This window comes from Cygnus olor, chromosome 6 (assembly GCF_009769625.2).
Source record: "Cygnus olor isolate bCygOlo1 chromosome 6, bCygOlo1.pri.v2, whole genome shotgun sequence".
Classification (NCBI taxonomy): domain Eukaryota; kingdom Metazoa; phylum Chordata; class Aves; order Anseriformes; family Anatidae; genus Cygnus; species Cygnus olor.
In genome coordinates, this window is record NC_049174.1 from 19,407,484 (window position 1) to 19,429,763 (window position 22,280).

The 22,280-nt window shown below is 35.8% G+C and overlaps 1 protein-coding gene across 8 annotated transcripts in view; it reads left to right on the forward strand.

Moving 5' to 3' along the window:
* Positions 1-22,280, forward strand: part of TLK1 (tousled like kinase 1) — an 89,548-nt gene that overhangs the window by 61,945 nt on the left and 5,323 nt on the right. For all 8 annotated transcript variants that reach the window (XM_040562101.1, XM_040562102.1, XM_040562097.1 and 5 more), the window contains exons 10-18: positions 432-568; positions 1,784-1,972; positions 9,388-9,454; positions 13,029-13,126; positions 17,089-17,170; positions 17,448-17,539; positions 17,626-17,715; positions 18,489-18,658; positions 19,734-19,869. In XM_040562101.1, the coding sequence (XP_040418035.1) occupies positions 432-568; positions 1,784-1,972; positions 9,388-9,454; positions 13,029-13,126; positions 17,089-17,170; positions 17,448-17,539; positions 17,626-17,715; positions 18,489-18,658; positions 19,734-19,869 (1,061 nt within the window). The remainder of the gene's footprint in view (positions 1-431; positions 569-1,783; positions 1,973-9,387; positions 9,455-13,028; positions 13,127-17,088; positions 17,171-17,447; positions 17,540-17,625; positions 17,716-18,488; positions 18,659-19,733; positions 19,870-22,280) is intronic.

Below are 22,280 nucleotides of genomic sequence, written 5' to 3' on the forward strand. Positions count from 1 at the left end.
ATCAGATATCCTGTCAAGGGAGTTTCCAGGTAAACTCAAGTAGATACACTTCTAATATCTAAACAGGTTTGTTTAATATAATAGACATGTACAGGCATAATCTTAATTATACACTTAAATGATGCTGACACTGTTAGTTCTGCTGCATTTACAAATAAAATGTTTTAATTATGAAGACAAGTAAACTTTGTAGGGAAACTAAGTCTAACTCATTTTTTTGGTGTATAAATATCATCAGTACCAATTCTGAAAAGTGCAGATGAATTCTGCAGAAGTGAGAATAAAAGGAGCAAAGTAATAAAGGATTTTTTTCATCTACTGTAATTTTTCCCCTCCCTTAGAAATCTGTTGGGGGAAAAAAAGACTGAGTACTATACTGACTTTTTGAATGCTTTAGTATTACTAAATATGAATATATTTTGTTTTCTTAGAGCACACAAGAAAAGCTGGCAAGCAGAGAGAAGAGCATGCAAGACAGATTACGCCTGGGGCATTTTACAACAGTTCGTCATGGTGCTTCATTTACTGAACAGTGGACAGATGGCTTTGCATTTCAAAATCTTGTGAAGTTAGTCAATGCAATATTCTTAAAATTCTCAGTAATTGTTAGTTCCCTCTAGTGGATTTTTTTATTACTGAGATTCTAGGATTAGAGCAGCTTTTCATACATTATATTTTGCTTTGCCTTTTGAAGACTGAGAATACAGTACAGGACTCCCTTAACCAGCTGAGAGAACACTAAGGCTGGATGTCTTTGGAAAATGATTCAGATTCACTTGATTTTAGCCGTCTTTACAAAAAAAAATGTGAATGTACTAATTGAGCAGAATGTAACTGTTCAGCTTAGCTAGTAGAAAGAGCTGTGAAACTAAATCTGTGATTTTTCAAGCAGCTAGCCAAGTATTACTGGGGATCATTGGGACAGATGAAGTCTGAAGTTCTCATTGGTCACATAGGTGTTCTGCACATGCATGGTTGTAGCAGCCTTTTTCAGGCAACGAGCTCCTCGTTGCAATGAAAGATGAGGGACAAATCTGGCAGCCTTAGATAGTCTAGCCCAAGTGGATGGAGGAAAGCAGCCAGCTGGAAGAGAGCTGCTGCAACAGGTCTTGCAGCAGAGATGGGGCCAAGAAAAAGCAGCCTGGGAGACAATTGGAGATGGTGGTAAAGTAATTATGCAGTGCATCAAAAGATGTATATTGGTGATGAGTCTAATTCGCTCTTTGGCTCTATATATTTGAGTAGCTCACCAAAATTTTAATTTTTGAAGGGGATTGTGTAGTCTTAGCATTATGTGATTGCATAGGATGTTGATTTTTTTTTAAAGACAATCTGTGTATGTGGTTTGCATAAAAGCCGTAATTGTCATACACCCAAACTGATGATTTATTTATCATGGTCAGATCAAATTCAGTATTTGGCCTATAAAAATCAGCTACTTCCCATTGACTCTGCTGCTTTTCTTTTGGCATTATAAAACAAGGTATTCTCCAGCTCAGATGCATTTTTTTCAGTGCAGAAATAATGTGTATTACTTTTAAATAAACAAACTGCAACAACAAAAAAATATTTCAAACAAAAAAACTAGTTCAAAATTAAATTGTGACAAAACTTCTGGAAAAATCTTCCACCTAGTAAAGAATCATAGTTAAGAAACCCTAAGAAACATTTTCAAATGTACAGTAAATTTTATTAAAAAATATTAACTTCATCAGTTTAAAAGATAGTTCTTTAAAAATGCATAATGATGAAACTTTAATAAAGCTTTTTTTTGGGTTTACAGGCAGCAAGAATGGGTGAATCAACAAAGGGAAGACATTGAAAGGCAAAGAAAGCTCCTGGCCAAGCGAAAGCCTCCAACTACAAATAATTCTCAGGCACCATCTGCCAATTCTGAACCCAAGCAGAGGAAAAATAAAGCTGTGAATGGGGCAGAAAACGATCCCTTTGTTAGACCCAATTTACCACAGCTGTAAGTTTAACATTTCAATCAGTCTTTTACATAAATTCTCAGATATTGTCTGTGTGAGTTCCATTCAAATAACAGCATAAAAAGACACTCAGTATATTCAGCAGCTATATACTTACTGAGGACTTGCTGATGTTAGGGAAATTTGCACCACTGCCTATGAAGATGCCGTACAATTGCCCAATTTATTTTTGGTAGTCACCAGGGAAAGGCCTGTTCTGTGTTTATGCAATGTTCCTTCTTTTTTCATAATCCAGAGGAGTCCTTATTCTGATTTCTTACTCGTGCAATGTTACTGATTTCTGTTGAACTGTTATTTGTCCACATTGATTTAGGAACCTCTTCTTCCGTTAGAGATCATTTCTTTTTTTTTATTTAACAGTCTTTATCTGACAGAAAAAGCTTTTTTTTGCCTTTAGTATTTGAAAATGTGTCCAGAAAAAAAAAAAAGGAGAAAATCTTTTTTCCCCCTTCTGAATGCAGATCCTGAGATCAGCTGTCTATTATGGTTACTGATCTATTTCACGTATTCACACTTGAAATTTTTTGTCATTTACACATAAAAATTGAGGGCTATCAAAGAATTTTCAATTCTTTAAGTGAATTTTTTTTTCCTCCAAACAGAAGTGGTACCATCCAGGGCGCACAGGCAGATGTGTTCTTGACATTTAATTGAGTATTTTGAGAAGCTGCTTTTTACAGATACTAGTTACTGCCCGTGATGCTGAGAGGCTGCAGCTGATGGTGTGTATGTTCCTAGTCAGTTTAAATAAAAAGTAAATAAGTAGGTTTAAAAAGACTAGTAAGTTAGTATTTTTCTTTGCAGAAGTAGGCTAAGTGTGTTGCACATCATTGCATGTCACCTGTCACTTGTTGGAGGTGGTAATTTATACCTCGAAGGAAGGGAACTTCTAAATTCCTTTGGTTACATCTACAAAATCATGTGTTTTGACCATCAGTTCGAAGACAGCTGCACATATTTTGCATAATATATAATTCTTAAAGATCGCATTGTGAAATCATTCGGCTGTGACAAAAATATCAAAATATAATAGTAAGGCTGGCAATATAAGCAAATCTTGATGAGTGCTACTTGTGTTTTTTGGCAGAGAGATGAAGAGTGTTCAGTCAAATTGATTCTTTAGCAATACTTAGTGCCTACACTTCTTTTTAGAACATAATTAATACTTCTGAATAGTATGCCAAAGATTACTGTCCTGTTAAAAATACCTTTTTGTTTGAATGCGATATCTCTTGTTATTAAAAGTAACATTTAAGGAATGAAAAATTACAGATTTTTTAATTCACTAGCATGTTATCTTTGCCTGTATATAATCATCGTGTTCTTATACAATATATGCTTCTTATGCAAGTCTCTGTATATTTCATAGTAAAAGAATGCAAAGGCTTTTTTTCAGTTGATAATGAGATTATGAACTACTAGGCTGGGCATCCAAGCAATATTTTCAGAACATTTGAGTCAATGTGGCTCTAACCAATTCTTAGTTTGAAAGTGATCAGGAAAAAAGAATCTTCATTTTGAACGTTTACCCCATCAGTGAGAGAGTAGTACTTTTATGGTTGATGGGCTGATGTTAATGCTCTAGATTGTACGTGGGCGCGTTTTCTTGTGTAGAAGACCACCTTTAAGGTTCCACATTAAAAGTGAAAGTTCATACAGTTTGTTGCCTTTCAGGAGTTGATAATTATAAAAATTTATTTTCAAATATGTAAACCAGATTTTTGTTTTAGATGCCTTCCATATGTAACAGCTATTTTTCTACGTGATTTGACAGTATATAACATTGTATTCACTAGGAAATAGAAATAAACATAAAGGACAAAATGGTAGTAGTAGGAAGTGTGTAGTTCCCATTTCTTGTATTTGTGCAGGGAACTCGGTGTTGCTTTTTCAATTTATCATTGTCATAGAAGTTGTGGGTTGTTGGTTTTTTTTTATGAATTTTGAAAATCCAACAATTACTATTTAGTACTATTTATTTGTATACCAGACAGGTGCATTTGGCCATGTTATCCTTCATGTTAAATTTCCATAATCTTAATGCTACTTTAGGAGACGATAAAATATTTACTTTGGGGAAAAAATACAGAAGATGTGGCCTAATTATTAAGTAGGTCAAGGTGAATTCCTGGTAATAGACTTCTGAATAGCTTCTGGTGTTACGCAGTTTCAAATCATTTCCAAATTACTAAAAAAAAAAATATCAAATTTTCATTTAATTTGGCTTAACCAGTTGTGTTAAACGGCACATGAAAATGCTTGCTGGTTGCAGAATTGCCAAGAGAAAAATCAGAATTGCCCTTTTGTGTCTAATAAATTGTTATTGAAACTGCTTTTGCCTTGAAGTATCCTAATTTGAACATAACATAATCAAGATAAAAGATAGCTTGCCTTTATGATAAGCTTACAGATTTTATTTCAAACCTTTGAGAAGGTTTTTAGTATGTCCTGAGATCACAGAATCATTAAGCCACATCATGCTCTTAGGCCCTTACTTGAAAGGGTGTTAAAAATGTTTGTATTTATGATTTGTTATGATTTTATAGAGTAGTGCTGTGTGTTGATTCCCTTTTGCTTCTCAGTACAGAATTAAATATGCCTTGTGTACCTTGATAAAACCATTACTAATTCTGCTCTTCCATTTTAGAGTGAATTTGTCATCTGCTGTATGTGATTCCCTCCTATTACATTGTGCTTATCACTGTTCCTGTGTTACGTTGAAAGTAATGATCTTAATTAGTATAGCCAAATGGAAGATGTTCTGTTTATATGAAGCTAGGGAAAATACAGAGCTGCTGAGATTAATGAACTAAACCAGTAGTAAATCAGCACAACATACATGCAAGTGATTAGGCAAATTTTTTTCAAACAAACAAACATCTTGCTAACTGTTGTTAGCAACAAGTGTCTCTACCTTCCTAACACTGTTTGCTTTAGAAGATGTCTCCAGCTGCAGCTATTGACAAGAGAAAATGATCTATAGCTTTGTAACAAGCAATGTTATTGAAGACTTTTCTGAAAACAGCGGTTAACTGTTTTGAAACTGATTTAAGGTGTTGCCTGAAGGCATTCTTAAGAAAAGCGTTGTTTTAGTTTAGCTGGATATACTATGTTCTCTGACAAGAATGTAAAAGCAAAGTCTTCTGTATGGGTAACTTCAGTGCAAAGTGGCCACCTGTCATTACCATGAGTGAAAGGTGATTTTGGTGTAAAGACTTGTGTGTTGCGTGTTATTTAAACACCGTTCTGATTTTCCAACATTCATTCTGTTTTTTGTGACCCCAACCAAAACTAAAAAGTAGTTTCAGTTTTGAGAGATCACCTTTCTACCGAATGAAGTAACTTTATTAGTCTTATGTGAAAGTGATAAATTGAAATGTATTTCAAGAATTAAAATGTATTTGAAATAGGGGTAGCCTTCATAGTTTTGGAAAAATCTGTTTAAAAAATCCATTCCAAATTCCTGGTGACTTCACAGATGATAACATTGTCCCAACTTTTTGAAAGTAGGTCTTATTTTTTACTAGGCAATTGATTCTAGAAGCAGCATTTTATGTAGTGTGGGTGGTGTAGTCCTTCCTCTCCAGCTTCAGCCATGTTGGTTGTAGTTAATTCCCAGTCGCCTCTTTTTCTGCTCACCCAGTTAGTCCGTGAGAGTCTGCATGGGTCCTTGTCACTGTACGTAATTTGAAGAAGAAGAGCAGAGAGAGCTGGCAAAGTTTGTTAATGTAGCTGAACAAATGCATCAGTTAGAGGGAGCATTCTGTTCTGTATGGAACAAATAAAAATATTTTCAGAAACTTCTTCAGATTGAAGTGCCAACAATGTGTCTGGGCTTTACAGGACAAGTGACAACAGCTCTTTTCCTGAGGCAGTCTCTTTCTAAGGCAGACATGGGAACAATGGAAGTGGGACATGGCAGAAAGACCTCATGGAAGGCTTGAATCGGTCAGTGTTCACTGCCCATCTTTGTAGAAATTCTAGGAACTTGAATAAGTTTTGACCCAAAAAAGGAACACTTCAAAGATTGTAACCAAGAGCTTGTACTGGATGTGCAAATTGCTGTTTTGGGGCATGTCAGCGTTCTGCTGTTAATGTGTATCCAGAATGATTTTTCAACTGGGAAAAGGTGGGAGGAAAGATTGTTGTAAATGTGCCAGGCTTAATTGTCATGACAACCAAGGAGCATTTAGCCATTTGTGTGTGTTGTCGGTACCCACAAGTAAGAATGTTTTGATCACAGAAAAAAGGTTTTGTCCTAACTTGTGAGGAAGAAGTGCAGAGGTTGGTTAGGTCTACTTGTGCATACTTTGTCAAAGTCTTATAAATTAGCCTATGAAAACATTGTTAAGCTACTGGAAAGCTCATTCTTGCTAATAAAGTAAATGTTTAAATCATGGTACCAAACCTCTCAGACCGGGAAGGCTGCCTGCTTTCTTCCAGTGACTAATAAATATGGCATACCATGCCCCTACACATCAAATTATACTGCAAGCATATAATAAATCCAGTGCTATTTTGGAATTTCAGGAATTTATTGCATGTATGTAATGGTCTATTTGGCTGCAGACAGTTAAAATACAGCATTTATTGCACAGTAGTTTAGAATTAAAGAAATCATGGTCAGGATTAAACTATTACCAGTTTCCTTCACTCAGCCTACTACCAGCTGCCCTCTTCCCCCAGCACATCTCCCGTCAGCCTCCAGCCTGATTTTCCAACTTCAGTGCACTTAGTGGCTGGTAGCAGCCTGTTGCTGGCCTCCATCCCTCCCGTGTGCTCCTCAACTTTCCATCCTCCACGCCTGATGAGTCCTGTGTTTCTTGGGTCGTGGAGGAGTAGCCCCTTCTGCAGGAAGTGACGGCATCTTGTAGTTGACTTCTGCTGTCAGAAGGGGCTTCCAGTGTGCCACTGGCCTGCAGAAGGCAGAGGGTAGACATAAGTGGGAGGTGGTGGAAAGCGCTCTCCGGTCTGGGTGTTTTCAGCCTCTGCAGTGGGCTGGTTGGTGGCCTGTGGCCAGAAAACAGACAACATGCATGCTGTCTTTGTTGTACTATTTGTTATATGCTATTTCAGCAATATATAGGCAAAGTATATATAAAGATAAAAAGTAATTAACTCCTGCTTTTTTAAACACTTATTTTTGAATATGAAGGAATAAAGTCTTGTTTTTCATAAGTAAACTAACAAAATCCAAAGCAGCTATTTCTGTGTACAGTTCAGCGTTTTATGTCTTCCTACAAGATGCTATGGTCAGTAACAACAATTTCAAATTGCTGTGAATCATGCTGTGTCTCTAATACAATTAGATTTGTAAGGAAATAGAAAAACAGAAAACAGTAACTTATTGGGATATAACATGGACGCATGGAAAAAGTGACTTTGAATCGTAATGTTTTCAATATGACCTCTAACTTGTGCTCTGCGCTCAAGAGGGCTGTTTAAAAACTTTTTGGAAGGCAATACTTGTTAGAGCTGTCCAAGCACTTTGTCATAACTCTGCTTAGAGAGCTGAGGTTTAATTAAAAATAAAAAAAATAAATAAATAAAAACAGATTTCCTATATTGTGTTATTTTTTCAGGGGATCTTTGGTTTTAGTGCTGTCAGTGTTCAGTGAAAATTCTGGAAAGTTTCATGATACACACTTTATATTTTCAGTGTGTTTTACTTGTGATTCAGCTTTGCTAAGCCACCTAAAGATTATTCTACCTGAGAGACAAACTTTACAAAATCTGCATTTCTGGAAATAAGTGCACAGACCTGTAATTTATACTTCACATAGGAATCTGGAAAGAAATAATACTCAACCTCATTCACATTGGCATTTATTCTTTGTTTTGTTTTGTTTTGGTTTTTTTAATTGAGAGCTTATTCCATGTTCAAATAGTTTGCTGTTCAAGTAGAAATATTGAAAACATGTCAGGGATGCTACTGTGAGTTGTCTAGCTTGGTCTTGGCGCTGTCTTTGATAGGTCTATCGTTAGAGCAGGAATTAGTGTGTTGTTTTCTTAGGTTTCTTGCTGTCATTCGGACTATATGTGGAATGCCTTGCCAGCTTTCCTGTGCTATTGAGACACTCCATTTCATATTTGCCATAATGCCTCTTCTCCTCCCCAGAGGAAATTTTGTCAGGAAAACAATATAAATGTTCAGTTCCAAAATATGGCTTTGAGAGATTTTCTGACTTTCCTGAAGAGAGGTGAATTTCCTCACTCCATTGCCTTCAGCATGTTTGTAGATTTCTTTTGGTTGGAATACGTGGCTGCTTTTCATTACAGTGGGGAAAAAAAAGATGCAGGGTAACTTGGTGTGATGCTTCTTAAAATAAAAGATGGCTTCTTTCTAAAATGGACAGGACATGGTCATGGGTGCTTTTTTCACCTGACTTGGAGTGTTTTCTATACATTTGTATAACTTATCTTCCCAGGACAGTTGATAATTCAACCTAGTAAAATGTGGACTTTGTGAAAACATACTATGCTATTATCTTTAGCTTTGCATAATGCAAATAATAGATCTTGGCAAAGTAAAATGCATATGTCATCCAGCATCAGTTTTGTGCCTGTATTTGTAGGGATTTGTGTGGAAGCCATACTTTTTTCTTGCCCACCCCAATCTCTTGTACCCCTTCATCATAAACATATGGTTTCTTCTCTGGAACTTGAAGTGTCTTTGTTCTCTTTCTTGGTGATTTGTAAGAGGTTCTGTTTTGCATGTTTGTTGTTAGTGAGATGGATATTGCATGTAGTCAGTTTGTATGTTTCTTAGTTACTAGTCCATATGAACAGTCTGGATCCTCTGGGTGGTAACAGACCTCTCCTAGAAAGCCCACAGACAGTGAGGGACCTTTAAATTAATTGTAACCAGGAATCTTATCTGAAAGGAAAATGAAGAGAGAACAAGATGAAGAGTTGTATGCCAATTCAAAACTGAATTTATGGTCTCATGCAAAATGTAGTGTTAATGAACTTGGAATCTGTGGATTAGCACTACATTTTCTAAATTGTGGATCAAAAATCTACTGTTACAAATCTCATCCAGTTAGTTTCTGTATCTCCATCTCTTGGTGCATTAAGTGTTAGAGTTGAGAACCAAGCAGTGAAGCGTCAGCTGAAATACTAGGGTGGTGAGATGATTTAGAATGCATCCAGGTAATCTAACAGGCTGTCTGGGAGAACAGCTAGAGTCTACTGGGAGAGGCAGTTAATGTTCCAGAACACCAGACAAATGCATTCTGTAAGTATGTGTTCACTCTGAAATTACAAACAAAGATGTTCAAATGGCTCAAAAATATACCTTTTGGTATTATGGTTGTAAATAATTAGCATAAGATGCTCTGTTTACTGTAGCATTTAAGTAAGAATAGTTAATAAGATTTTTATTTTTTTTTTCCAGTTTGACTCTAGCAGAGTATCACGAACAGGAAGAAATTTTCAAACTTCGATTAGGACATCTCAAAAAGGTATGTATATGGTCTGTTTTTCTAACGTTCTGGGGGCGTGCCCTGAACCATGAAGACTAGTACTATCAAAATAAGGAGAGGGCTTCCTTGCCATAAGCATTGGGAGTACAAGGGAATAACAGTGAATCCTTGTAACAGAGATGTAACTGCCACTACTGATCTCATTTTAGAGTTGAGAATGTGGAGTCAACCAAATCTGATATGTGGCCTTTTTACATTCCTTTTTAATCTTTAAAAAGGTCCAATGTATGGGACATTGCAGTTCTGAATAAATACCATGTTTTTATTATCTATAGTATACATTTCAGTTGTTACCAGTTAGCATATTACCTGTAGTAAGAGAGAAAAGAATTTTCCTAGTTTTATGGAAAACCTCCTCTCTGCCTCTTAAATGATATGTGCTGTCAGATACTTTATTCCAGTTCTTGACTTCTGAAAAAAATCTAGCAGTGCTTTTTTATTGAATCCATTCTAATAAATCTGTGTAATGAAGTAGTTACGATATTAACAAGCTATAGCTTAGTCAAGTAAGGCTTTTGAAGAATAGCCTTTGAAAAGGAGTGACTGTTGAAGAAGGCAGAAATATCTCAAGTGTGAAAGGAAAGTACCACTAAAATGTAGATATAAATGAAACTCTCTAGTGATAATTCAGTTTGAGTAGACAGATATTTTATCTGCTGAGCAGTAGCTATTGAGATGTTCCATCAAAACAGGTCATTGTGTTTTTCCCCTTGAAACATTGCAAGAGTCTGTTTCTGGCCTGTTCTCTTCAGTTGTACAAATAACCTGTTATAAATCCTACTGTGATTAAACGGAGCTGGGCCACCATGTGAAAACACTGATACTGTTGATCAAAGAATACAAAATACTTGAATCTGTGGTAGGGAATTTGCATAGAAACTTGTTGGCCCTACAAGGTAGACTGCCCAGTTTGCCCTTCACTGTTAATGCTGTAGAAATAGCACCAGCTTCATATGAAATTGTTAGGAAATTTTTTATTTTTTTCCCATGCTTTAACTATTTTTTGAAATCTGTTGGAAATTTCAAGTGACTAATGAAAGAAGCTGTTTCAAATCTGTTTAATCCCCAACTTGTTTTTCACCTTTAGCATCAATGCTAAGGTGCTCTGTATAAGAAAAAATTTGACTGAATGCCAGAGGAGGAAATAAATATGATTTCTTAGCAAACCAAGTTTGAATAAATCTGAAAGTAATAATAAAAATACATTATTGCATTTTAATTCTTATGGGTGATATAGATTTTGTTGTTAACTAAGAAAAATATTATCTTTCTACATGGATATATTCCCTAGTGCTTCATTGCTGGTTACATTTATTCTTTCCTGCTGCATATGCTGTTTTGCTGTCTGCTCCTCTTCCTTTTCACTCTCCAGATGCTTTCCTGGTGCTCTTATTTTTGGTGCCCTGTACATGCTGCCACCACCAGTTCTCTTTTTCCTTCTGCTCCCCAGGAAATTCTTTTCCAACTAGCAGCTTTGGTCCTGGAGAGAGGCTCTTGTTTTCTCACTTCCTTTTATATAGCAGTGACCTGAGGCAGCTAAGCTGGTTCATTCTTGCTTAAAGGTATTCACAGCCTGAGTGTCCTAAATAACAGCTGGAAACAATGCAACCAGCCAGTTCTCTTTGGACTAACATTGGCCTATGAACCACATTTTGAGAACCACTGAATTGCATAATATATGAACAAAAAAGCCCAAAAGAGGCATAACTGATGTGTTTTTTTTGTCAGCCTTTGGGAAGAACATAGACAATTGTGTGTGTATAAGTGTGTGGCCTTTTGAGGGGGGAGAAGGGCTAGAATTCTTTATAGAAGACTAATGGGTTATGAGGAACTGCGTATCATTTCAGGATATTTAATGGAGAACTGCAAGCATGAATCTAAATACGAAAGAGTTTAACATTGTATAAACAACAACAACAAAAAAAACACTTTACAGTACATGTTAGGAAAAACAAATGATCCACCTAGATTTGCTAGCAGATTAGTGTTACTTAGTCCAAATTTTAAATTATGAGGGATTTGAGTTTCTTTTTCTGAATGGAGGTTCATCTAATGTCCTGTTTGGGTTGAAGGTGGTGTGGGGTTTTTTTGTTTGTTTGTTTTTTCCTTAGCTTATCACAGAAGGGATTCAGGATATTAGCTGAAATCATCTGGTCTGGGTTCCTGAATTTACTCATTTAATTAATGTGTGTTCTAGGTTATATAAATACAGCTGTTGTTTCAGGATATGGTTTTACGATGTACAGTTTTTGGAAATACCATCTTTAAGGTATTTTATCTCCCCTGTGCTGACTTATACCTCTGTTCCCTTGTGCCATGACTTGCCCTGTTGCCTTCACCAGCACTGCCAGAATGTGCAGTTACAATATGAATTGGGTCAGAAAACTGATTTAGCTTCTTTAAAAAATAAATATGTTTTTTGCAAGGCTTGCAATTTTTTTTACTTTTTTTTTTTTTTTTAAACTTTTAAAGAAGAGATTGATTAGTTTTCCAGTCTGGTTCACCATGTGGCTGTACAAATAGCTGTGCCAAAATAACAAGAGATGATGTGGGGCACTGCTTCCACTGGCACTGCTGGGAAAAAAAACAACAAACAAAAAAACATATCAAATGCCAGGCCTTCTTTCTCCTTTTCAGCTAGAATAATTCCATAATTATTAGCTTTCATGTACAGACTAATTTTGTCTCTACTTTTTTTTTTTCAAACTTTCAGGTCCTATAGGTACTAACTCTGAAATAAATGCAACACTTTCTACAGTGTGTTTCAATGAGTATACATTTTTTGCTTCAAGTATAAATACACTGGTTTACACAAATTAGGCACTGTGCATTCTTTACATTTTTGGAGGCAGGGAGAATCTGAAAATCTGAATAGATATTTCAGTGCTGATATGTAGCATAAAAATGACATAATTCTAAGTGCCAGGATTAGGGAATGTCCTAGGTGTATGTAGGTGACATACTTTAGAAATTGCATTTGAAATTTTAGGCAACACATGTTCTGCATTTGTAATTTTAATAAGATAGAAATGAAAAAATCTATTGAAATTAGTTTGGTTATGGTGTTTTATATCAACACCTTTAGAGCACTTTTGCTGTAATGATTTATTCTTTTTTTTCGGTTTGTGCTTCAGCCTCAAAATATTTCAGACATCTTTTCCTAATATGTCAGTTTGTACAAAATCTGTAACTGCACATATCTCAGTTTTTTCTTCATTGTACATCAATTTCAGACCGCTTCCCAGATAATTTCTCTCCTTGGCTGAGGTACAAAACCCAGCTGCCTCTCATTTTGAATAGCATCCCTACAGTGCAGAACAAAACTATGAACATCCCATTACCTGTGGGTTCATGGACAGAAAGTTCCTTGAAACAGGCTTTTGCCTTATCTTTCTGAATTTTTCAGGCTTTAAGAGGAAAACAGTGCTTCTAGTTCAGCAGGGTTTTATAATGTTATGTTCCTCCATTACCACTAGTATTGATGCAGGGGTAAAAATATCCTTTTCAAATGGGGAGTAAATGAGCTTTTATACTTCATTCTTTTCATTTGCAGGAGGAAGCTGAAATACAAGCAGAACTTGAACGTTTGGAAAGAGTTAGAAATCTTCACATAAGAGAACTGAAAAGAATAAATAATGAAGATAATTCACAGTAAGAGACTTAATGTCTTAATTTTGCACGTCTACTTTTAATATAATGAGCTAACATCAAATTTTACCTGTAAGAGAGAAGCAGGTTCATAAGTTTTTCTTTGTTAGTTTATGTATATATATTTTTTAAAAATCATTTAAACTTTGCCAAATAGAAAGGTTTCCAGTTTTAAGTTAACGGTTTTATTGAATATGCAGGAAATAACATACATACACAGATTATAATGCAAGAAAGTTAAAACTTTCAAGACCATGTTACTAGGTTAAAAAAAAAAAAAAAAAAGATCCTGTAAGGGAACCTAATGCAATTCCCTTAGCTGACAGTAACGCAAGAAAATGGTGGGGAGGTTTGATGTCAGAGCAGAGATTTTATGATGCAGTTAAAATTAGTTTTAGTTTTATTGCACTGTAATTTACATATTACACAGGTACCTGATAGTAAAAAGATAAATGCAAAGTATTTTGAGTTAAGTTAAATGTTACTCTGTACTTCAGCTTGCATGGCAATTTATCATAATGTTGAATTGGCATTTAAAATTTGCTTTACTATGTAGATTCCAAAGTAATTACATAACTAATAAAGTAAGTGTGTTTTCCATGATGGAGAATACAAACATTAACACCACAGTTCCACCAGCACTTAAAGCTGGCACTGTTGCTTGAAAGAAACCAGTTCTGCCTATCTACTTCTTTCTTATGCACTTGCCCTTTTTCTTTTCACATGCTAGCAATAGCATTTCTGTAGGGAACAGATGCTGGAGGTTGATGCAAGTTAAATTTCCAGTTCCTGTGGTTTCTTTTTCTGGATTAATTTTAACACCATATCAATCAAACTTCTGGCCTAGTTCTTTGCCCCCCATTGCATAAATGCTTGTGCTGCCATGAGGAGAGAGGGCAATGCAAGGGTGGAATGAGCAGCCATGGGGAAGGAAATGGCAGGACTGGGCTTGTTTCTGCACTAGTAAATGTTTATGAAACAGTAGCCTTAGGACTTGAGGGCTTTAATTTCTACTTTTTAGACACAATAGATTTATATATACACTAAGATTTCTGAACGTTAAAGCGACAAGACATGAAATTGTTTTCTACTATTTTAATGGTCCCCATACCCTCAGGGAATACAGAAAAATTTTGTTACCATGTGGCTGTAGTGCTAATTGATAGCTAAATTGATGTTGCGTCATTGTTTTGGTTATGAAAAATAATGAGTGTTGATGCTTACTTACACTTTGGTGGCAGAATATTTTCTTTTGAAAATAAACGTCCTACAACAAAATAAAAATAGATGTGTTATTTGGAATGTTAAATGCTAAAATGCTAACCACTGTTAATCCTCAATGTTGGCATAAGAAGTTTAAAAATAATAATAATAATTCAACAAGAAGGAATAAATACCACAGAAAAATTATCAGGTTGTGTGTCTGTGTACACATTGTGTAGGAGGGGCAGGGACAAAACGTGCCCAAATTAGTCCCCCCTTGAAAACAGTTACAGGACATGGACAAGCACCTTCACTTCTTTTTCCAGTCAATGTTGGCATCCTTTGTGATACAAAATTAAAAGCTTTCTACTTAGTGTTCATATTTTTGGGGGTTTTCGTTGGGCGGGGGGAGAGGCGGCAGAGTTAGAGTTGAATATTTGCCAAGTAGCCAAGCTGCAGCTTACAAGTATAATACAGAAGACAGAAGTAATGGGGAAGTCACTTAGGTCTGCAGCCCCTGCTGTCTTTTCCTAATATTACTTGGGTCTCAACCACTTGATAAGAGAGAGGGTTCTGAAGTGGCCTTTGGGTCCTGACACAAATCCTGCTGGGTTTTCAACTTCCACCTGGGGTCTGAGGCTGAGCCCTCTTTCTTGTTCTGGCTGCCTTCCCCTTCACATCACTCTACGCATGCATGCCCCCCCCTCAAGCCTCCCAAACATGAAGTATTCTGCAAACTTACCTGTTTGGGGCCACAGGCTTAACAACAAAACGTAGAAAATTTTGTATTGCCTAGTTTAAAGATGGGTAAACTTGTATGTTACAACTACACTGGGAGAACAGGACAAGTGGAGGGTACAGGTTAGGGCTTTCCTGTCTGGGTTGAGAGCCCGTGAGATGCTGGGGCTTCCTGCAGGGTGCTGGTTCTGAGTCACGGAGAGCCACGCAGGGTTAGCAGAAGCAGCAGTGGAGGGGGGAGGTGGAAAGGTTCTCAAGACTGGTCCTACTAGGGGCATAGATGTCATAGAAGGACCAAGAAAACATTAATTTAAAATCTTCAAGAGTGGTTTGAAGAAATGGGCTACTGATCACGTAACATCAGTCTCATAATTATTATACCTCTAAATTTATTTAATCTGTACTGAATGTGTTGCTTATTATTTATGATTTTTAAAAAGAATAAAAACTTTAACATTCAAATATGCATAAACCTTCCTTAAGGTTTTCAATGCAGTATAATTAGCAGTTGGCTCTAGATTTATGAGTATAGGTATCTCATCATTGTACTGAAGATGTGATAAAATGATAGAGCCTATCAGGCTTTGTGAGGCCCATGACCCTATGAGGTCACCTGTCACTGTGAGTGAAGAGACTTGCAAACATTTGTTTTGTTTGTGTCATTTACTACTAGGATTCATAAAATCTTACCTAATATTACCTAAATATTTACCTAGTTTCTCTATCTCTAAAGAGCTTTACTAAAAATCCGTATTTCAAAAAGAGTAAACTCTGAAATCCCATTTGTTGTTAGAAAGACAATCAAGTCACCAGCTCAGCTTACTAGGATTTTGGAAGCTGATAAAAAAAAATGTGTTTTCATCTAACAAACCCCCAAAGAGTTCCAGCAGTCATCATCATCTCTCTGAATCCTTCACTTTTTTTTTTCTGCTTCCCTTTGTTGCAAACGTGAGCAGTCAGACTCTGGATGACTGATCATATGGAGGGATTTATTTTGTCGTCTTCACATTTTAGCAGAGTGTGTGGTCCTTTTCTGTATCTTTCAGCATCATTTTGCATTTAGAAGGCGTTTTTCCTTCTTGCTTTTGATAAGAGTATGTGCAGATATTCAGTCCTTTGATATGTTTTCTTGTGTACTGCTGTTGGTTATTTTCTAACTTCTTAGCCTTATATAAAGTCCATTTATATATATATATAAATATAAGGAAGCATATCTTCCTTATCTGTTCCAGAAAACAGAAGCTGACATATAACAAATTTGGCACAGCGAGCAGAGAGCACTTGGTTCCCATCTCATTAACCTTTATGCAGAGGAAGGGTTTGGGATTTCAGCAGGATACATACTGTAGGATGATAGGGAAGAGAACAGCAGCCCTCTAGTGATGCGGGTTGCAAAGCAATATTCACCTGTGTTTAGAATATTACCATTGGAGGGTTTCTGGGCATGTTTATTAGTAAAGGATAAATGAACAGATTGAAAGGGTGGAAAATGTACTGAAATTCTCTGCTCACTTCGGATTTTTCAGACAGCCTAGAAGCAGAACTCATGCTATGGAGAGGACACAGACTCTACTGTTATTACTGTTGCTGACATCGACAATGATTACTGTTGTTGATAGGCAGTGGTTTAGTTTCAAAAATTAAAAAAAAAAAAAAAAAAAAGACTGCAGAATAGTATTTTCTCTGTTGACTCATCACGAGAACAGTGTTTATAGTGAGTGGGTTAAGGGTGTTTTTCTTATCCTCACAAAAAGAAAAAAATGACAAAAGTTTGTCAGAATTGTGTGATTTGATGATGGTGTTGTGATAGCAGTTGTTTGCTGAGTAGTCAGCAGGTACTGAAATTGGCTGTGTTGTATAGTTCTATAAAGTTGCACATGGTGAAATGTTGTTCGGCGTTTTAGATATCACTAGTAGAAAGAACAGTTCTGTTTGAGCTGCTTGAGAAGTAATACTAAGAGATTTAAATTTTAGGCTATGACTGTGTAACTTAAACAGAATTAAATTATTTTTTTTCTTTCAAGGTTTAAAGATCACCCCACATTGAATGAACGGTATTTGTTACTCCACTTACTTGGCCGAGGTGGCTTCAGTGAAGTATACAAGGTAGAGTGTGTTTAGTCTGCTAAATCTAATGTTTGAGTCATATATTTTTGTACATTTAAATTTGGGGACTGGGGCGGAGGGGTGGTGAGGGATCTGAATAAACAGGAGGATTTTAACATGGTGTACTCTTTAAACAGAGGTTGAACAAACTCCTTGATTAATGCATGGAAGGAGGTAGCATTACAGTAGACATGGGAATTACGTGACAATTTTTTTCCTTTCTGTTGGGTGTTATTTTTGGTTATAACTTTCCCATATTTGTGGGTTTCTTTTTTAGGCTTTTGATCTTTATGAACAAAGATATGCTGCTGTGAAGATTCACCAGCTTAACAAAAGCTGGAGAGATGAAAAGAAAGAAAACTACCACAAGTAAATATTAATGACTTACGCTTCGTATGTTAAATTGAATAGCGTTTTATTGATTGTGGAAGATTAATGTATCCATCTTCTTTTAGACATGCCTGCAGAGAGTATAGAATACACAAAGAACTGGATCACCCCCGGATAGTTAAACTATATGACTACTTCTCCTTGGATACAGATACGTACGTACATGAAATGATAAGTTTTTTCTAAAACTTGACAAGGATTGTTAGTATTGTAATATTTGAACAAAAAGAATATGTTCTTGCTTTCAGACAAAACGTTTAGGGTTTTCTTAGGGCAACTTCGACAATCAAACAAAAACAACAAACAAAAAAACAACACTAGTTTCAGAATTTTGTATCAGATAAATATTGCAGACCTTCTATAAAGTGATGTAAACACTGTTTTGTAACACCTGACTAGCAAACCCTACAGGGTGTTCTGAGGATGAAAGGGAATATACAGTGTTGTAATGTTTTTGGGCAGAGCAAGGGCTGCTGAAGGGCAGCCCGGAAATGCTGTAGCTTAAGTTTCCAAGACTAAATACCATCAGGAGCCTTAGTAGCTTAAGTGTGGCCCATGGTCACTGGGCATGAAATTTTGTGTCACATCTTAAGGGATAATGAATATATCTTTTCTACAGAGAAATATGTCTGCATAAATAAGCGTGAGTTTGGTTGGTAGGGATTTTCTGTTTGTTTTGTTTTGTTTTTTAAACTTTATCTCTCTTCAGTAGGGATGCATTTTCTTTTTTGGTGAATATGAATGTTCTGATTGATGTCAAGTTTCATAAGCTAATGGTTATGCCATGTGTTTTACTAACAATTTCACTCATATAGTTTAATATTCAGGTAGCCGTTGTTAAGTTTGTCCGTATCAAACGAGGTTGTCATATCTCTGATCTTGTAGTTTGATACATCATTTAATTTTGTCTCTCTAAATTCTGCCCTAGGTTTTGCACGGTGTTAGAATACTGTGAAGGCAATGACTTGGATTTCTATCTCAAGCAACATAAATTGATGTCAGAGAAGGAAGCTAGGTCCATTGTAATGCAAATAGTAAATGCACTACGGTATCTCAATGAGATCAAGCCCCCTATTATACACTATGATCTTAAACCAGGTAAATGAGGAATGATAAAATTGAAAATGTCAGCACCTTTTTTTATCCTTATTTTATTTGTAATTCATGATTGAAAATACCAAAATTATCTTCCGTATATCAGGTTTATTTTAATCAACTGAAAAATGGATATTTCTCTTTCTGATTTTATTGTAAAAATCAGATGTCTTTTCTTTAGAAAAATGTCCGTCATAACTTTTCTCCTTTGTATTATTTTGATTTCACTTTGTAGGAAAAATTTGTAGACCACATAGATACATACATTAGCATTTAACAATGTAAGCAGATAAGATCATTAATTGGCTTAATCCTGTCTGATCATGGTGGAATGCTGATTTGTAAATAATTTTTCCCTTATATATTTCTTAGCCTGTAAAAGGATTAAAACAAGTAATCAATCACTTTTTGCAGCTGAGGATAAGCATTTCAAACCAGGACTTTACAGAACTTTTTTTTTTTTTAACGTTGGGTCTAATAGTGCCAGGCTGTTTGCTTGCTACTGTGTACTAAATTGTTCATATAGATTTATATTATGGAATAATAGATTTCATATTACGGCATTGTACCAAATGTATTCTTAGTCTCCTTATTTTTTGTTCTCTTTTTAGAGGAACCTCATCAAATAACTTTTGTATCAAGAAATTGCTGTACAGCTCTAACACATGGAGTTATTTTCTTAGCACGTTACTGCAGTAATGTCTTGGCACTATTTTGTGTCATATGCAAACCTTGAATTGTGCAGGGTAGAATTTGTTTTGGACAGAAAATTATGAAACTTCATTATGACAAGTATACTGCTACACTTTGCTGTTTCCTCACTGTCCAGCTAGCTCCCAGTTGAGGGAGCCATTTCGGATGATGATGATAACAGAGAGAGTTCCTGAGACTGCACTAAAATGTGTCATAGTCAAGTCACTCTAGACCTGAGGATATAAAGATGTAAAGTTGTCACTGACCCCTCATTAAGTTGAATGCTCCTGAGAATTGATCGTAGTTTTGAAAATTGGGCATTCTGATAGCTTTTTTTTAGCTTCATAAAAAAAAGTGAAACAATTTTTTTTTCCCCTCTGTTTAGGTAATATCCTTCTTGTAGATGGAACAGCATGTGGAGAAATAAAAATTACTGATTTTGGTCTGTCTAAAATAATGGATGATGATAGCTACGGTGTGGATGGAATGGATTTAACTTCCCAGGGAGCAGGAACTTATTGGTAATGCCTGGTTTGATTTTATTGTTCAGACTCTGGGTCATTGTTCAGACTTAAGAAATGGTTTCATATCTAATTCCTATATATAGCTAGGATTAAAAACACTAACATTGGTGACAAAGATTCTTACGGAGTACAGTGGATCTTGATATTCTCAAATATGACAGAATGATGCCATAAAGTGAAGTAAGATAAAAGTATATATACAATGTGGAGAAGATCTCTGTGATTTGTAAATATGGTTTCCCAGAAGAAGCAGGTGTTTAATCTTTGGCTGCAGGTGGTTGAAGACGTTTGACAGAGCTGTGATGATTAAGTGTGGGTGCTTAGTCCTTGGAAATCTTAGAGCAGGGATTACCAGAAGGTAATGTCCTTAGAACAAAAGAGCATTTACTCTTTCATCCTAAAGGTTAATGAGAGCTCAGCAGCTGCGACTTGTTTTCTGTGTACCCACATGCTTATCCCAAAACCTGAAATTTTGGAGCTGCCTAGAGACTAGGAATGACAAAAGGCATTTTGTTGCTTACAGAAAAGCTGTTTTTCGAATTAGCTTTCTAAAGATGCACCTTCTTTTTGGCACAGTAGCTCTTTGGGCCTGGGTGCATGGTAGTTGTGTCAGGGTGACTGGAGTAGAAAGCCTACATAGACCACGTTATTACTTTTGTGAATTCATTTGCTCTTTTTCTCCTCATTTCTGCCTGTAGCAAGAATACAGTCTGAAGCTGAAACCTAACTCTAAATGGAGAAGCCAGTGTCGTTCCTGTTTAATATTGAATTTTCCCATATTTGGAAGTTGTACATAACATTTTTTTCTATTTTCCTTCAGAATTTTTAGGAAAAAAACATGCACACTCGTGCAGTAACTAAAATGTGTACATGCTGTGAAAAGACAATTATTCAAGTTAAAGCATTTTGGAAGTGTTATACTGTTTTGCTACTTTTCTTAATATTCCAGCTACTTTAACATTAGGTATTTAATTGTAGGAACACAATTCAAAAAAAATTGTCTGTTGGATTTCATCTAAAATAACACATGCATTGGCAGTGTTGTGAACTGGGAGATAAAAAATGGTCTTTGAGCATTATAGATTTGTGATGAATCTCTGTGTTTCTAATTCACACCTTTTCTGAGCCCAAAATCTTCGTTAGGGAAAGTTTTGAGTGAGTTAGAGGTGGGAATCTGTATGTGTAAAGCCAGTCACACAAATTAAGTAGTATAGTACTGGGAAAGATTTTTTCAGTCGTTGGGTCTAGTCACCTCTCCTTCTAAGTAGTCAGGTCACATAATATATTCTGTAAACTTAGTCGTTTGTATTGAGTTTAGTGTTTTGTCCCCAGTAATCTGATTTGAAGTCTGTTCTGTAACCTTAGTTCTATGATCATTAGAAACCTAATCTTCTAATTTACAGCCTGTGTTTACTTGTAGCCAGTTTATACTTGTTTGTTCCTGCACCAACAGCGTTCTCCTCTGAAATAGGTTGTTTCCCTTCCTGATAAAGTAATTGCTCTATTATGTTTATATATTCTTTGGTTTTTCTCTGAATTGGAGGCTTTCCATTCTTCAGATCATCTCAGTAGTTTTTCTCTGCACTTGAATCAATTCAAGACCATCGTTTTTTAATGTTATAATCAGAATTGCACACTAGTATTCCAGAATAGATTTTGTGATGTTGTGTGAAATTCGTATTCATGTTGCATTCTTGTCTCATCTTTCTGCTTATTTTCATTTTCACAAACATTTCTTCAAGATTTTTTCTAAAAACTTACATGCCGTTGATGAAAGAATGTCTGGTCTGTAATTGCTCTAATAGGTTTTTAAACATTTTTAAATGTTGAATGTTACAGTCATTAGTACTTAACTGCCCTCATCTTGATCATTTGGAAGATTTACTTGTTTTTTAAAGGAGAATCCATTTCACTAGTTCTTTCCTAATTCAGAGATGGCATAGGAACTTACTCAACTTTCAGCTTTTTAAATATGGCTTCATGCAGATTGTAGGAATGGAAATATCAGTGACCTTTGTCTACCACATAGCTCTCTGATTAATGTCATCATTCTTACTGAAAACTTAGGTAGAGTATCTTTGAAGCCATATGTATGTTAGCTTTGATTCCTAACCAGGCCTTGCTGTAAAATGCCCTGTATAGCTTTCGTCTTTTCTCATGCTGAAAGAGGAAGAAGGTATATATTTAACCTACGATCCCAATACTTGAAAAACAAATGATGATTAGTGGTTTAGGTAAAGAATAGGCCCTCTATTTGAATGCAAAAAATTGTAGTGTCAGTTCTGAAGGGTGTGTGAAGTGTTGGAATGAAGATCATAAGGTAACTGTACAGTTGTCAAAAAATCAGAGGTGGTATATGAAGCATTTGTAGAATCTGGTATTTGAACAAGTTCTAGTGATTGCATACA